The 18,602-nt window shown below is 41.1% G+C and overlaps 1 protein-coding gene across 1 annotated transcript; it reads left to right on the top strand.

The window, feature by feature from the left end:
- Nucleotides 1-459: 459 nt before the first annotated feature.
- mosmoa (modulator of smoothened a) lies at nt 460-18,421 on the top strand. The gene is made up of 3 exons (XM_020101879.2): nt 460-1,426; nt 10,476-10,688; nt 14,566-18,421. Exons 1-3 carry the CDS (start codon nt 1,321-1,323, stop codon nt 14,748-14,750), a joined length of 504 nt encoding a protein of 167 aa, XP_019957438.1. The 5' UTR covers nt 460-1,320; the 3' UTR covers nt 14,751-18,421.
- Nucleotides 18,422-18,602: the final 181 nt, after the last annotated feature.

Raw genomic sequence — 18,602 nt, 5'->3', positions numbered from 1 at the left:
TATTTTGGACAAAAACTTTGTTTCAGAAACCTGATAACATTTCACCAAACAGTGTCTGATTTATTTAGTGATTATTTCCAATACAAATAAAATAGTGAATTTAAAATTTGGAATTTATCCATCTTTTATTCTGTGCTTTGTATTTTAGTCGACGCTATGTTGTGTTTGTTCTTGTGTGATCTCTTTATTTTCTGTTGTTGTGTTTTGGTCGCTGTTGTGAAGTTGTGTTTTGTTCTCGAGTGATTTAAAATGTGTTTTATGTGACAGTTGTTTATTTGGCTCAGTGTTGTGTTGTGTGTCTGTAACCACTGAACCTTTGACAGTTCTTTGACACAATCGGGGCGAATAAGGACAAACCGACCCCCTGATGTTCTCACAAGTATCGCGAGGAGAGACCCCCCCCCCCCCCCCCCCCCACCATCCCCCAACGTGAGTTGTGTGTGTATGTGCGTGCGCGCTTCGGCGCTGCGTGGGGGTGTTCGCCTGATGTCATCCGGCGGAGCAGGAGGCTGAGCTAACGGTGGTGAAACGGCTGGAGAGCACAACAATAACGCCACCGTCCACACCGGGACACATACCGCTCCTTCTGGGCTCCAGTACGCAGCGCGTGTCCTCTGTCCTCACCGGAGAATAGAAGAAGGAGGAGGCGAAAGAGGAGGAGGAGGAGGAGGAGGTGAAGCTGGCTAACGGACCGAAAGTACCAGATGCTATTCCAGCGGAGAAGGAGGACGGTGATGGGTTCTCGCTTTCCTGACGGGTAACGTTAGACCTTCGCTTGAAAAAAAAAACCCCGGCGGAGTGAGGGGGGACTCGCGTCGCCTCCTCTGCGCCTCCGCCTCTGAGACATTTTGTCTGAAATGCGAGAGCAGTCGCGGTCTTGGCCGTCGAGCAGCTTCTGGGCCGCAGCTCGGCGCACCGAGCCCGAATCTGGGAAGTAGCTAGCTAGCTGTCCGCTAGCCGCAGCTGTACCCGATGCTGCTGCTGCTAAACGGATACGAAAGACAACACAAGCGGTTCAGGGACCTGGCGCCGAGCGAGCTATTGTTTTACCCCACTGGACTGCGACGGGCATTTGAGATGTGATGCTTTTGTGTCTCGCATGTGAGCCTTTTGTAGCTGGAGGCTCTCGCTTGCTTGACGCGAAGGAGCTAACGTTGCTGCAAAATGCACAGCGGAACCACAACAGCAGGCTCCTGTTGAGGGGGGCGAGGTTGGACAGATAACAGCCCACCCTGTGTCTCTCAACACTCGGGGTCACATTTGGACAGCGACCGCCACATTTTCCTTCCCCCGTCACTCACCGCTTCCTCGGCTGGAGATATGGATAAACTGACGATCATTTCAGGGTGCCTTTTTCTGGCAGCAGATATCTTTGCCATAGCCAGTATTGCAAACCCGGACTGGATCAACACTGGTGAATCGGCAGGTAAACAAGCAGGCCACAGCCACGGTGCAAGAATACTTTTTGTTCTGTGTGTTTGAGCAGGGATTCTTACATTTGTCTAAATCAGCACTGTTCCTGCATGGCAGCAGATTATCTCCACAAACAAAGATATGTCCCATTGTGTGTTTCATCTGCAGTAACAGCTTTTGTCCTCCACAGCAGTGTTTTCACTTCATGTTTGTGTTGCTCATTATTGATCATTATAAGACTAGTCATACAATTTCATGCTCGAATCTGATGAGCTCTGTGCTTCTCTGTTGTCTAGGGCTGCAACTTATTGCATTTTTCAAGACCTTGGGTGAATAGTTTAGTCTTGAAAATGTAATTTGTCAGAAGCCAAAGTGATATCCTTTAATTGCTCCCCCCCCAAAACCTAGAGACATCTTATTGTCAATGATGCAGAGCAGAGAAAAACAACAAACAACAAACCTTTGAGGTGGAAACTGAGACTGGTTCACAGCAAGAAGTAATGGTTGCTTTGTGTTATGCTTGCACATTGACATTTGACGTGACCGCAATGTGATCAATCCAATCTGAGATCAGTCAAGAAACCAAAGCTCAAATGTTTTATTACCCTGCTGAGTTTTGGATTGGAGCACATGCTGGTGGTCCTTGTATTATTTGTGTCACTCCTGTAAACCCATTCAGGCTTATTGATAGACAGCTGCTCCTCTTTGTTCCCTCTGCAGGATGACAGCTTAGTAACTGGGTCAGGGAGGGTTCATCATCCACCGATACACACCCAGACTGTATTAGCTCCACAGCATAAGAATTTTTTTAAAAGCAAGGGTACCAAGGAAACGGGGGCACTCTCGACAACGCATGATAGATTAATTTATTGCAATGTAAGAATGGATGTTTAGTTTTATTTGGAGAAAACCTTTTGGTATTAAGGCCCAGTTCATCTAAAATTAGTCCTCTACAGCCACAAATAAAGTGCATGGTAACTGAATGCTGAGGTCCACAGCTCTGTACCTTCATGTACAGAAAGTCAAACCTTTTGTTATTCATCAACTGCGTTTTTTCGGTAAGTGTGGATTTTGTACAGCGACCAGCCTCCACCTCGCTGTCTCTGTTCTCACCCTCACAGGTCTCCCTCCTCTCTTTGACAATTGTGGTGGGACTTGTCTTGGATGGTTTTATAAGACACGGAAGTCCAAGACCACTGTCTCCCTCACACTGTTTTCTTCTCCTGCATCATTTTGAGAATGTGCCAGACATTGTTTGGGATATTAAATGGTCAAGAAATTGACCATTTCTTTGTTGTTTGGGCTGGAAAGGCAGACACTTATTTTGCAAGTCACCTTGAGCAGTGTGTAATGTTTCTAACTTTGTAGGGCATAGATAGCAAGGAAGTGTTGTAAACGCCACTTTGGATTGGAAAATTACTAAATCTTTGTTGAATAATACATTTGGTGTTGACATTGCACATTATAACCTAGAAATTCAGAATTATGTGCACCTTAAATTCCAAAACTATTTGTGTCTGAGCTATTTTGTCTGCATTAATAAAAGAATTGAATAGGTAAATTTTCACAGAAAGTGCCATTGAAAGAATCATTATTCTTCAAAGGGATGAAAATCAAGAACCAGTCACAAATTGTCTGAACTATTGGAATTATGCGCCTCGTTATAAAACGATGATGTTAAAGTCATGTCTCTGTGTTTCTGGAAACTTCAGAGAGGAAGAAACTGTTTTTAGGTCGTCTTGTTTTGACCTTTTTTAGATGCTGCAGGGCATATTGAATACTTTTTATAGTCTCTGCCTGCAGCTCTGTTTCACTGTCTTCTGCTAATTTGGACACTTCCATTTCAAATAGCTGATTGTTGGGTCTCTATTATAGCTGCTTAATGGTATTCAATCTAATAAGAGCCTCATTTCTTGCCGTATTTGTAACTGTGAATAAATTATGTTAGATCTTCCACTGTTTTTGACCATGGACAGATGACATTACTTTGTCTAACCCATTTCACATACTAGTGCTCTATTGGAAGCTATTATGAAAAAAGAGCCTTTGATGACCAATTAGCTGACCTCTGGTTCCTGGCTTTCTTGACAACCTGCCCCTGTAGGAGCTCTGCGTGTCGTCTTTGTACTCAGAGCGACAGACATGTTCAGAGAAACAGACATGTTAAGGGAGTGGGTGGCTGTTTGGTTCCTGCTTTGGTCAAGTGATATGATCAAAGGTTTTTTTGAAGTAAGAGCGCATAAGAAAACAAACGGTAGTCATTTAACACTTATGACCCCAGTTTCTCGTAATTGTCGGCCCCGCTCCTGAAAGCCGACCTTTAGGCCAAGCTTTGACACACAAAAAGCCAAACCCTCAGAGAATTGGCATACTTGAAGAAGAAGCACTAATGACACTCATTGCTAAAGACAAAATGTTGATCTATTGCATTGTCCTCACCTCAGTGTGATATCCTCAGGGAGTAAAGGCTGAAGTTTATTTCCTGTGCTGAGTTTCAAGACAAAGCCATTGTTGCAGTAGTGTCAAGACAAAAACTGTGATTCTCAGCAGATTGCTGAAGACGGCCCCTCCTACAGATACTTGTTCCCACAGTTTATGCCATTTTCTAGCGCCTGAATGACTGCTGAAGCACCCTGTATGCACACACACGCATACAATTAAAAATGCTAAATCACATCCAGGCACAGACAAGCTTTCATAACGCTCCTGCACCCATCCATAATGTAGTTTTTAAAAAAAACAAAAAACCCTGCAATTTCAGCATCAAACCCTTTCACAAAGATACTTCTGGGCAAATATTCTTCCACCAGTTTGTAAAACTTCCGTTATAGTTCACTTAATTATTTTAAAACCAACAGCATCAGAATTAGCTCAACTAGAAATCACTCTCTGTTTACGAATGAAGTAGTTACACTTACTGGTCCAACGTCACTTTAACCTGAGATTATTGCAAAGTGCGTTTGAATGAAGCTGGAAAAAATACTGTTGAAGATTACAAATTGAAATGGTGACTCTTTTGCTTCTTAAGCAAGAAGTTTCTTTAACCATGATAAAATGCTTTTTCCACTTTACCATCCTATTGTCAGTGGTTGTAAATAATCTCACATTTCTCTCCACAGTGGAGGATATTTATTGCCCTAAAGTATATGTTATCCACTAGTGCTCTCCCTCAGCAGTTGATGAGTTGGTGCATCAGTCGAGAAACCCCTGAGTCAACCCACATGTTGTCAGTTAAATGGCTGCGATCTTTTTAGCTGCTCAGTTGTATGCAGAGTAATACAGGAGCAACAGTGTGGCAGGCTGGGCAGCATCACAGAAATGAAATATTTTCTTAACCCAGAGGATGAGTTAAGACACGAGTTTTCCGGTAAAACATAAAAAGCGAGGATCATGATATATTCCTTGTATCTGTATAGCTTATCCACTTAGCACTGAGGAGCTGCATCAGCTCTAACATCCTGCTGCAGATGGTGTCAGTGCCAGAGTTTTCATGGTGCCCAAAAAACTCCTACACCATTTACTCCTGGCTTTAAACCATGTTTTTGGAGATTGGATAGCAGATATCACGTGAAAGTAGAGATGAAAATGCTCCCAAGACACATTGAGAATGGATTTGATCCAATTGGCCAAACCACCTCTAGATATGGTCTGAGGCACATTATGACAAAACTAAACACGAGTGTAATTGCAAGTGCGTTGTCAATCCTCATACAACATTTACATGTGCAGACATACATTACCATGCATGACTATTCCATACCAGTACTTTTTCAGTGATTAGCCAGTAAATACACAAAACAGCCCTCAACTATAGACATTATATAGTCTTTGAGAGGAGATGAAACTCAAAAGCAAGGAGACATAATAACACAGCTCCACAGATAGTTACCATCTTCTACTCCTCATGTTCTTTTTTTTCTTTTTTTTAAATCTATCCAACATTTTTTGACCCATGCAAACAAAGAGGTGTTGACATGAGCCGGACAGAGAGATCAGATCTCAGTCAGATCTCTAGAGACACACAATAATAGCAGGTGAAAGTGTAATCAGGTTAAAATGATACCTAGATAGTATCAGGATACAAGATGCATTTTACTGCCAGAATGTCACTGAAGTAGACACTCTCCACATTTCTTTCATATTAGTTATAATAGCTTTAGGTTTTAGTACATTGAAAAACTGACTCACTGAAAAATTGTCATGTTACAGTATATCTTAAACAACAAAAAAATGCCTGAAAAAAAATTGCAGTTAATAATCACTGCTGCTCCAAACATGCTACTACTGTTATCGTCTGAGTCTGACGCTGTGTAAAAACTCAAATGAGAACGAAACAGGAGAATACTAAGCTGTGTTATTTTAAGTATCCCTTTTCAAAGCACAAGGACAGAGTGTGTCATTGATACAAAGCTACTGAAACCAGGCCCAGCCTATATTATTGAGTTCCTCAGCTGCAGAGCCAGCAGTTTTGACTTCAGTCCAGCCTGTTTCACCGACGGGCAAGGACAGAAACCACTGTACAGAGTCAGAACTGAATGTAGATTCAATTTACAGGCCAGAAAAATGTAGTTCTGATGCACAGATTTGAAGAAGAAAAAACAGCTGTAGCATAGCCCCGACTTATATGGATTTCAGGGGCAGATGCCAACACGGTATTAGCGAGTTCATAATCTTTGGTATATATTGATTGGCTAATATGTTTGTGTCCATATTTAATATTTAGATTTAACTCTAAGCTTTGTTATACATAACTATAAATAAAGATAAAACACAAATATTGCCAATAATATAGAACTTCAATGAAGAAAACAAACACATTTTTGTGTACAATGTTAACATAAATGCATATAATTACTGCAATGTTTACTCTGTAAAATATAAATAACGGCAAAAATAAACAAGATATTGATAAATCTGTGGAAGGCTAATAAAACCAATTAATCGATGGGCTCAATCTGTGACTCTAATGGCTCAACATTTATTTAATTGCAGCAGGTATTTCTTTGCCTGTAGTTTGGGACTTTTCAACTGTGTCTTACTTAACTTCTTTCACTTGCTCAGAATTGGTTTGACAATAATTGAAAAGCTCCATTTTGTGCTTAATCTTCAGTAGGAGTGAGTTGGCAACCAGATTTTCTACTCATCCAATTAAATATATATCTGTTGTTGGGTGCTAGTATGTTAAAATAGAAGCAATCCAAAACGCACAATTCCTGTTATTTCATAGCATAGTGTACATTCCCAACGAATGACATTTTGCTGTATTACCAGTCCAAAATTTATCGTGCTATATTTTGATAAAGTTCCCCCACAAGGAATTGCATGATAGCAAAATTTGATAATTTCTTTATAGGAGATAAGTCAACTGAGACACTGTTGTGAGCATATTTCATCAACACAGTTTATAAATAGGAAGCTGACTGTGGACAATGTGACAGTGAAAAGGATGAATTTCTTGTAAATCAGCACTTCATCTTCACTTCATTATTTAACAGTTACTGTTACTAGGCAAGGATGATCACGTTGGTTGTCTGCTGTTAAACACTGGACATTAGTTCCTTTGTATTTATTATAGAGGGTGTTTCTTGCATGTGGATCGTTGTATGTGAGTTTGGACCACATACGGCTTTGCTCCGGTGCCCCTACAATGCAAGTGGGTGCTGGTAAAGCCCCGAGCAGCAGCGGCAGAACAAGCAGCTGTTGTTGCCACCCACCAAAAGTTCAGAAGCCTGTTTGACTCATCCTTCAGAGCTTATAAACAGCAGCACCCCCTAAGCTCTGCTAATGACAGCATCACCATGCTGGAGATGAGCAGACACGGCCCTCATTTCCTCTCATTTGGACTAAGACCTGGTGTGAGGAGTATTTTGATCATAGTGAGTGCAGAGCTGACTGAAGGATAACGGCAGGATGGAGGCATAAAATTGAGCTAGAAATGGACTTTTTGTGCCTGTCAACAAAACATTGCATCCTTTTGCTTCACAGAGTGATCAATAGGATGCAGCCATAAAAAACAGAAAGCAAAGGTTGTTTCCCTTGGCAAAGCATCTACAACTTATTGAAAGTGTGCCACCCCAACCCCACGATGACCTTTCCCCCTCTTCCTGCCATTAGGTGCGATTGAGGTATTTGTCATATTTTGCTTTTTTTTTAAATTCGACTATTTATTGTCTGGGCACAATTCACATTTTGTATCCAGATTAAACAAATTACACATAATGTGTTAATTAGTGAAGTACTGGCACCTTTAGACAGAACCATGCTAACGGTTTCCCAATGTATCGTCTAATTGTTCACCTGAACGTCCCCTGGGTCTGTTTCTTCAGTTGTTTACCTGGATCTGTGACTCACAACACAGCTGTAATTAGACGTGACCAGTAAATTGGGTCCAGAGTTTACCCAGAGTTTGCCTTTCACACATGCATACCACAGTGGGAGGTTCGCTGCACAGAGGTGTTCACAACCGCAACAAATCCTCTGCATTATTCAGGCGAGAGGTGGAACACCCGGGTGCAGCAGGCAGGGGCAAGAGGTGACGTATTGACTTTGTTGCGGGGATCACGTGACTTTTTTTTTGATGACTTCCTACAGACTTCATACTAGACGGAGAAAGTCTGCAGATAATCCGGCGCCTCTCACTCGGACATTTTCGTTCACGCATAAACCTCCTCCGGAGAAAATTCAGAGGAGCGGCGGAACTCAGCGCATGTCTAAAAGCAGCTCATGTCTGCCTGCTGCAGGCCAAGAATTCCACTGAGAGCTAGTGAAACAGCAGGAGGCCAGGGGATCCAGAAGAAATGGTCATAAACTGGTGCCATTAGCCACAGTTATAAAACTTTTGCCTCATGCTCTCCTGTTCCCAGCACTAGTCCCTGCTTTCTTAACCTTGCTAACCTCCTGTTCCTTAATTTGTTCAAGGTTACTCTGCACCGACTTTAGGAACAGGCTGTTGAGTAAGCTCTTGGGTCCTTCACGTGGCATTTTCTGTTAGCTATGATCTACATTGTTTTCTTTTGGCTATTATTGCAAAAAAAAATCTTCACAAGGAGAACTGTATTTTCGCAGAGAATAATACAGATAAAGTCAAAAATGGAGGCAGAAAACATTTCTATAATAAGTTTTCTCAGATGTCAGTCTGTTTATGTGTGGGGTGTAAGATCTTTCTAAGGTAGGTGTTTCTGCCTGTAACAGGAAATGTAAAGCCTTCAGTTCTGCAGCTTATATAGCTTACATACTCACAAAGGTACACAGACTCCCAAGACGTTTCTATTGAACCAGGGACATTGTTTGTGTGAGTCCAGAAGGGTTAGGTTTGTGTTTGGTTGTTACTGTAAAAGCACTGCTTTCACTGGGTGTTATTAAAAGGATCAGGATTTCCTGTGGACAGCCTGCACAACCCACCACACCTCCAGAGCAACACAAACACATCTCTCTCACAAGCTTTGCTTTTTTTGTTCCAAGTGGTTTAGACTCAGTGGTTTTGGTTAGCGACATCATACAACCATTGTTTGCAAATACAAAGATCATTACACATAGGTTAAAAAATGTCTGGTTGACAACGTTCCATGTTCGACCTTCTGAAATTCCAGCCTGCGTACTTGTCTCATTTATGACCACCGGCTGATTCGCTGTTGAAACTTCATGATGTCGTCCACATGGGCTTGCCTATTAGTGAATGGGTTATTATTTTGGTCTGCCTAGAAGGTTTATAATTCCACCAGTGTTTAATCTATTGAACCAATTTCTATGAAACTTGGTGGATGGATTTGGAATGGGTCAGGATGGGAAGACATGGTAGAATATGTGTCTTGTTATCGTGCTTTTGACCAGCACACATAAAATTAACCTAATTAACACTTTTTATATTATATATATTTATACACGTGCAAAGTGTCAAAGCATGTGGTGTACGGCCGCTATCTGCCACCCTTAAACCAATCCACATTATCCAGTTATTCTGTTCACTAATGAAACCTCTCACATCGCTACCCCAGCAAATTTTCAAATATAACCTGCTTTCCATGTAGTCCATTGTTTAGAGTCCTCCTTTCTTACCTTGCTGTTCTGCTTACTCAGGTAGAAATTCCCTGGTGGATGTGCTCTAATTGAATTGCTTCTCTCCAGAGTGGCTGCAGCATATTCCTGCTGAGTACTGGCCTTCACACTCAGGCTCTGGCAGAGCTCTTCTCATGAATCCATTTGTATGATCAGTTATGGATAAGTACAGAAAAGCAGCATGTCATGTCATAGTTTTGTGAAAGCAGATGTAACTTACACATTAAAGATTCTAGATGGAACAATTAGAGGATGGAAGGGAAGAGTTGGTGGTTATAGGCTGGCATGGAGGACCCTGACTTGCAGTGTATATACACAGAGATTATTGACCCTTTAAAGCTTCTGCAAATGCTTCTGCTATCACAGCAAATTCTTCAGGTTTTGTGTCTGTATAAAGTGTCTTATCTGCGTGGGATAGATTCAGTAATTGGCAGGATTGATTTAGTCCTCGCCTTCTCTTCCTGAGAGTAGAAGTGCAAGAAGAAATGTTGGCCACTGGCATAATTGGGCCCACTAGTGTGAAGAAAGCAAGTCCTCAGCTTCTATAGCAAGCACTGAAGTGGTGACAAATTAAAGGAGCATCTCTCTGGTTTCCATTTCTCCTCCTTCACCTGTTCCTATTTCACTTTGCAGGAGATGAGCTGCTATGCTGTGGTCTTCCCTCCCTGGACCATATCATTAATTGAGGCAGTAAATCATCACTCGCTTCACTGTTTGTCTTCACCAGGAGACTATTATCATTTTTGCTATCTATTTTTTTCCCCTCCTCATTCAGATGTGTATTCTTTGAGATACAGGCTGTTTTAGCTGTAATTACCTTGAACCTGCTGTGGTCTGAACACTTCATCTGCTTGCACTAATATAAAAACAACAAAACGAATATGCAATTTATACAGGGAGTTCTGCGAGTGTTGCTCAGAATAATTTAGAGGAGATTGAGGCCTAATGTGTCCCAGAATATCCCAATATTTGACTGACACACATCATCATTCATCCTCTCTCTGCAGGTGCCCTTACGGTTGGTCTAGTCCGGCAATGTCAGACGATCCACGGAAGAGACCGGACCTGCATCCCACCGCGGCTGCCCCCGGAGTGGGTCACCACACTTTTCTTCATCATAATGGGCATCATCTCTCTCACAGTCACCTGTGGACTGCTGGTGGCATCACACTGGCGCAGAGAAGCCACCAAATACGCCCGCTGGATTGCCTTCACTGGCAGTAAGTGAACGAGACAGTGAGATTCACACGACATGCAAAGAGTTATGCTTTACAAGACTTGCTGTCAGCACAGTTCCTCCAGAGCTTTCTCACTTTCCTCTCTGTCTCACTGCATCTGTCTTGAAGTAACCTTTACTACATTAGTATATTCATGCACATAGTCTCTTCAGGGGGGGAATGGTTAAAGAGATGCAGCTGAATCAGTTTGAATAATGTTTTTAGTTTAGTTATTCACTTGTAATTTACAAGTGTGGATATGTGCAGGACATCAGTGTGTTTCTGTTTATGAGAGTGACGTGTATTTGTTTGTGCGTATGTTTATGAGTGTGTTACTTGCTCCCTGAAGCTGATTTATTTAGTAATGCAGCTCGTCTGGTACCTGAGTGGGTGGTTTATGTGCCACAGTGTGTTCTCTTCCTCTTTACCTTGAACGCTGCTGCTCACGGTTTTTCTCCCCCCCCCCCAAAACACTTCTGGCACCGATAATAACTCAGCATCCATCTCATGCTCTGTGGCTGGTTTGGTTTCGTAAGGATGTGTGGGAGGATGACGTTTGATTGGTTAGTTAAGGCAGTAGACGGCCTTAAGCACACTCGTACAGATGGAGCAGTGGCATGTGAAGCCACAGTGCTCTGTACTGTTTTATTGTTTCAAAGCTTGGTGCATTTTTCATGACACTGTGGCATCTTTGTTTGAAAAGTTGCCGAAGGATTTATACAAGCATCCAGTCTCTCTTTTGCCTACCAAACTAAATGCAGATTCATAGTTAGGGCTCGTAGCTCCTCTTAATCACTTGCAAGTATCCAATGAATTCCAGTTTTACAACGTCCCGACTCCACGTCCATAAACTTTCAACCCAGTAAGGTCAAATCTGTCTCCCTTGCTTAGCTTCTGTTGGCCATATTAGAAAGTTGTATATTGTTTGTACAGTTTTAAAGGATGAAGATAATTATTATATTATTATTATTAAAGGTTATAGGGAATAATGACTTTTGGCAGATGCAGCTGCTTCAGAAAGTATTCTGACCAATGATGCTTTTTGCACATTTTCTTATTATAGATTTAATTATAAATGACTAAAAATGCAAATGTACCCATCCATCCATGTACATTTACTGACAAATTGAGAACATTTTTTTTAAATGTTGATGCAAATTAACTTTAATTCGGAACCATTGCTGTGGCAGATGATTTATGCCGAGTTATATTTTTAGTTTGACAGGAGTCAATCTGTGACTTCGATTTAAAAAGCCAAGCCAGGAAGTCCTGGAAACTCCCTGTAGACAGTTGTGATGGAATTGTGGAGAGTAATAAATCAGGGGCAGGGTATAAAACATTCTAAAGCTTTGACTGTTCCCAGGAGCACTGTTGCCGTAAAGGATAATTCCAGTTTACTTCAACCTGGTGGTGGAGGAAGAATAAAGTGAAGTTGGAGAAAATGTGTGGTTCAATTGGGGCAAACAGGTGAAGAGGGTTGAGAGGAGGTGGGCAGTCTCTAGTTTAACTGACTCAAGGCCACTGGTACCTGAATGGACAGCTTTGTATGACCAGCACAGACCTGTGTCTGTGAGGCTATATGCACACACCAGCAGCATTTCCCTAAGGTGTGCTGGTCAGATGTGGGGGTGAAGTGAGAGTGAAGTAATAAATAAAACACATTACATACATTAGCAATAAATAAACGGTAACTGCATACATTTGATGACCAAGCAAGAGATCTCTAACTTGGTCTTTTGCTCAATTGCTGCATTGTGTGCCGTACAGTGTGTCTACAATCAATCAGTGGACCATTAGATGCACTTCAATTAACTCACCGATAAAGCTGGTTGTGTGTGTATATCGTTGGGACCTTGATAGCGGCTCCATGGCCCAATGGCTACTGCACAGAGTCTGGCTCCAAATGGCAGCATTCAAATCTGTATTCCTGGATAGTGAGAGGAAGTGTAGACATATGATCCATCTTTATATACAGTCTATGGTAATGGCGTGCATGTCAGACAATGCAGGGGTATATTTAAAATGTACTGTCAGCACTGCAGCAATCTGGCAGAAACATGTAACAGAAGTATAAAACTATGTCAAACTATAATGTTGAACTTTTTCAAATCTATTACAGCAGCAAGCTATTTTTTTGACATATAGTAAGACAAAATGATTATCTCCCTACCTTTGGTAATTGTATTTCTTTACGATTTAGCCTTTAACTGATGTAAAACCTTCATAAAGCACTTTACTTTGCCGAAGATAAAAATAGCTGGATGAGCCAAAAACAAATCGGAGAAGCCTGCCTGTTCTTGCCATGATTTATCCATATCTCCCACCCCTTTTGAAATATTTAATCCCTGGTCTGAATTATAGATATTGATTACCAGATTAACAGCCGCAAGACAGAAAGAGGTCTTCTCAGCCCAGTATCCAGATGGCTGCACTATTGTACTGAATGGTACAAACTGTTAATGGCGACATCATTGAGATGTTTGAGACCAGGATAAATTATCCCTTAGGTACTGGACAGCTCTGAAAGATGAATAAAAATAGAAAGCTAAAAATAGTCTTGTGAGCTGTCACCAAGTGGATTACACACAGTGGATGTGACCAAAATAATTTGATGCAGCCAAAGTTGACTTTAAAGAACTGACATACTTTGAGTTAGAGTACCTGTAATTCTGCTCAACACTTATGTGATTGACGTTGAGACTTTATGAAGCACACAGAAACAGGTCTCAGTGCAGTCAGGCACATTCTCCTGGTGCATGTTCACTGTCGAAGACGAGCAGGACTCAGCGATGGTCTAAAGCAGAATAAATATCCATTGTGCCCTTTCATCAAAAAACAAACTATTTTCATTTCAATGGAGCTTCTCTGCCCTTGATTCACTGAAGTGTCATCGTTTAACGTCACTAAGTGTTACATAAGTGGACTCGGAGCTGAACTTGAACCTTCAGAATAACATCTTCAACAGAGACAGGAGAGAAAAAATAGGCTTTTTAATTAGTGACCACTTTGTTATCGAGTCACAGACTTTGTATTCACTCCCCCCCCCCCTGCAGACCTCGCTAACGAACCTGACACACACTGAGCAGAACATCACAACGTGGCCTTTTTTAGAGCGCTGTCTATTGTGACTGCAGGGATTCTCAGCATGTGGTCAGCACACTAATTGATCCCACGGGGTTTGATGCAGATTTCAGTCAGTATGTTAACATGCACATAGAAAAACGAGTTACTAAGGAAGTCTGAGTTAACACCTGCTTACTGTATATTCACATATCCTGACTTAATAGCCATTATTAATATATCTATAGTGCAGCTTCGTTCGGCTTCACTGCATAAACTTTGGCATGTTACCTATTTTTAAATAAATTCTTCATACCTTAAAGTCACTTAACAGAACAATGTGTGTCACAGTGCGTCGGACTCTCTCTCATCTCCCTAAAAACCATGAGGCAGAGTCACTGATCTCGGTGCCATGCCTCTGCTTAGTGTAACAGCTGCTTCAAAGCCGTTTGACAAGCTCTATTGCATCTCACTAATGAAGTTGCTAAAATTGAATTCACTTTGAGCAGCCTATGTTGAGTACGTTCTGCATCTTGTGTGGAGAACAAAGGCTGAAGTCAGATGTCTTTACCTTAGGTTTTAGTAACGCTTTACTTAATGTACTCCTTTTCAGCTTTGGTAAGCAGAGACATTTAAGAAGTGGTTTGTTGTTGACAAATACAAAAACAAACTCTTGTATCTTCTTATGACGTTATTGTGTATTAAAAACCATCTTTAGGACTTAAACATATCAGAAGAGTAAAGTTTTTTGTCTGTGCAGAATTGTCTTTGTGTCTAAACCATAAACTAACATTTTCTCTGTCGCTCCTTCCTCATCCAGTGATCCTCTTCTGTATGGCAGCGCTCATCTTCCCTATAGGCTTCTATATCAACGAGGTGGGAGGTCAGCCGTACAAGCTGCCCAACAACACAGTGGTCGGCTCGTCGTACGTGCTATTTGTCCTCTCCATCTTCTTCACCATAGTGGGACTGCTGTTTGCCGGCAAAGTTTGCCTCCCGGGCTGAGGACTTGACCGTGCCCGCCTCTGGACGGACACAGGAGGCTCTGAAAATTTATTGGGATTTACAAAAACACACAATGACTGAAAATCAAAAACAACAAACTCTGGCCAGACGCCTGAAACAGAGAATTCTCTGCTTATGTGTCAAGGGACCACAGCACCACGGAGTACCTAACGACTAAAAGATGAAAACGAATCAACGAACAAAATACAAGAGAGGGATGTGGGCCCAATGGGGTGGAGGAGTGAGAGAGAGAGAGGGCAGCTGAGGCTGTCGCAGCACCCTGCCACTGTTGATTTAAAATATGGCCGTGTCTCTGTACTTGTTCTGTCTAAGGGTGCTTAATGTGCCGCTGACATGGCAACCGTGGCCACAATGCTGGCGCACATTTCTTGAGGACCACTACAGCCACTCCTCGACTTGACTCCCTACTGCCCACCCCGCCGGCCTCTGCACACATCTGCAACGTCACGACCGCTCCTGTTGCTATTTTTGGCTTCTCTTAGCTATTTCAGTTGTGTGTTTTTCTGTTGTTGTACATTTTGTGTTCTTTTTTTTTTTTCTCCTCCACCCCCCCTGCCGCCTTTCCACTGAAGTAGTTTGAGTGTAATTGAGGTTCACTGAACTAAATCTTTGAGGGATATTTGGGGGGAGGGGTTTCTGCCAGCTTGGCTTTAGAGCAGGGTTTATTCTCGCCTGTTGCATCACAGGGCCCCAGGTGTGGTTGGCGAAAGCAGCTGTGGTCCCAGCTGTCACGGCCGACACACAGGCTGCTGTGGACGAGAGAGGTCGGTGCAGATGCACCCCCTCTGTATTGTCTCCAACCAACTCCAACTCAGGAGCAGGTGACAACGAGGGGTGACCTGCGTGGGCAACACTACGTGAAGTCAAGTACCATAAAGGAGAATGCCACTCAATGTAAGACCATGCATACTTATTTATATGGACAGCAATAATCTATCAATGAGTGTAGATGGCTAATCCCATGATACTGATGAACACCTTTTGCCAATAACTATTAGACTGTGAATTTAGTGAGTAATCACCTGGACATAAACACCTCTTGTATTTGTAGTTCAGGCACAAGCACAGTGACCTTCAAAGTATTTCTCAAACATGTTCATCCCTGTGGTGTTTTATTTAGGTAAACTTTTACGTTACAGCAGACAGTATTGACATTTACAAACAAAAAGTTGTGAAGTTATTAACGGTGTGAAAATAACACGTGAATGCTGAGGATTGGTGGTATTCTCCTTTAATGTCAGACAGGAAAGAACCGAGCCAGGAGCATTTTTTTTGTCGGTGAAGGCACTGGGACTGCAGGTCAGGTCCGTGCACGGGGCTGTGCCTCATTGTGCTGCTCTTGAGGCCTGTGAATGTAACACACAAACACACATTTACACACACAACCACCTCACTGTCTGCACCGTGTAAATCCACACATTAGGGCTGAAACCAAGTGTTTCACTCTTTATTACTTACTTTGCTTATTTTCTTCTTTAATTGATTAATAATAATTAAATTGTCTTTTTTCCTGCAGCCCAAGGTGATGTGTCCACATAGGTTTCATTCCACCAACAGCCGAAAGAGCTACTCAATTTATCATAAATGATAAATGTCATTTTTTGCTTAAAAATGTCTGAAATGACTAACTTTCACAAGTGTTGCATATTTAATTCTTTTCTTATAATTATCGAACTAATAAACCTCAAAAAAGTGAAAAACTGCCCATTAAAAAAACCAAAAACTTTCCCCAGGTAATATCCTTAGATCCCATCGATTTTCTTTAAATTCCATTGTAATTTTTCCTTATTTTCTAACTTCAGGGAAAACCCAGTGAGTTGCAGAGCAGTGTGAGCTTCAGTGTGAGCTTCAGTGCAAGTCCAGTCAAATTAAAACACTTCACACATCTCTTCTCCAGAGCTCCAGGCTTTGCTCAGCTCACCAAACATTTTAGCTACTCTTTTGTTCTTCAGGTGTCCAACGTTGTGTCCTCGATCCTTATAACAACACTATCAACATCCTTTTAAGATTTACTTTTGGAAAATAACAAAATTCACTAATGATCATAAATACAAAATTTAATATACAAACATTTGTCAAATATGAATCAAATATAATCTATAGGTAAAGCAGAATGATCATAACGTGATGATTCTCAGTTAAGTTCTGGAGTTAAAGCATCTTTTTTCTTAAAAGATTTCTAAGCAAATGTATGGACTTGTATTTAAGGAATAACAATAGCCCAGATAATGTGCTTCTTTCATCTGAGCAAGTTCTCAGATGTTACAGATAAAACTGCAACTAATGATAAAATCAATTATCCTTCAATCTAATGGTCATCTTATCAATATATCAATAACTTACTAAAATAGTGAAATGGTGGTATAACTCTCAACTTATTATTTTCAGATGAATTGAATATTCTGTGAAATTAAGTCGTGTTCAACAAAGACAAACCCTCACATTTGAGAAGCTGTAATGTTTTTTAATTTTATTAAAAAATTTATGAAATGATTCTTCAGTCAAAAGAAAAGTGTTAACTCTTCTGTTGATCAGCTAATTAATTACTCAACTAATTGTTGTAGTATCGGGTAAGAGATAGCAAGAAGTGTTAAAGGTCCAGTGTGTAAGATTTAGGTGAATGGGAACTATTGGCAGAAATTTAATGTAGAATGATTCTCATGATGTTTTCACTAGTTCGTTTCATCTAAATTGTATGAATTGTAGTTTTCTTTACCCAAGAAAATGCCCTTTATATTGAAATACTTTATATTTACATTGAGGGGACCCTCTCTATGGAGGCCGCCATGTTTTTTACATTAGTCCAGACTGGACAAACTAAACACCTTTTGAGTTTTCATGACAACTGAAGCTACCACAGTTTCTTTTCATGTTTGGAAGGAGAGGATGAGGTGAGGGGTGTTAAGCTGCAACATGCAACTTCAACACTAGATATCACAAAATTCTACACACTGTACCTTTAAATCTATAATCTGAAATATTTCTCATTTATAGTAAAAAAATAAATGAAGATATGATTTGGTTATTGAGATAGTTTAAGATCAATTTAGTTTTAACTCCTCGACATATACAGAACATACAGAAATCTCACATGTCGGTTCATATTGTACGTCCTGACACGCTACTGGTTGGCAGATCTGGTCTTAAAAGGGTGTTTGTGTGAGTGAGTGTGTGTGTGTGAGTGTGTGTGAGTGTGTGTGTGTGTGTGTTGAGTCAGTCACAGAGTTCAGTTGCAAAGTCGGAAGACTTGTTTAGTATTTCTGTTTTCCTGCTCAGCTTTTCTTACTCACAGTCTGATGATGTATACTGCTAATCTATACCCTCTGCAGTGCCCTGTCTTTGGGTGGTTCAGTATTGTGCCATGACATGTTTTTGTTTAATAATGTACAGACACAAGAAGCAGGATTTCTGTATTAGGAAGCACTGTGCATTCAACAGTATAGGTAACAGAAGTAGAAGCACCACACATGTATAAAAAAGAACTTCTTACCTCATTGTTTTTGTTTCTGCTATTATTTTCTAATGGTGGCGATGTGTGCCCTCTAATTTGTCTCTTGCCTTGATCGGATGTCTACACATAAAGCCTATGATCATAGGAAATTATTTATCACTGAATAAAAAGAGAAAAAAATGGGTGTGCGTGACTCTGACACAGTCTGAGTGGTTTATTGGGTTTATTTAACGGGACGTGATTGATCTAACCGGATCTTACTGATCAGATCATTTGATCAGAGCTGAATTTTGCTGAAGGTGTTAACCTTGAGTCAGGATGTTACATCTGCAGGATGTGACCCCAAAAGTCTTTTTACTCCGACTTAATTAAATCTGAAA

The sequence above is a fragment of the Paralichthys olivaceus genome, chromosome 5, assembly GCF_024713975.1.
Source record: "Paralichthys olivaceus isolate ysfri-2021 chromosome 5, ASM2471397v2, whole genome shotgun sequence".
Lineage (NCBI taxonomy): Eukaryota > Metazoa > Chordata > Actinopteri > Pleuronectiformes > Paralichthyidae > Paralichthys > Paralichthys olivaceus.
The sequence above is the reverse complement of the archived record's forward strand: the minus strand, read 5'-3'. Positions and strand labels throughout refer to the sequence as shown.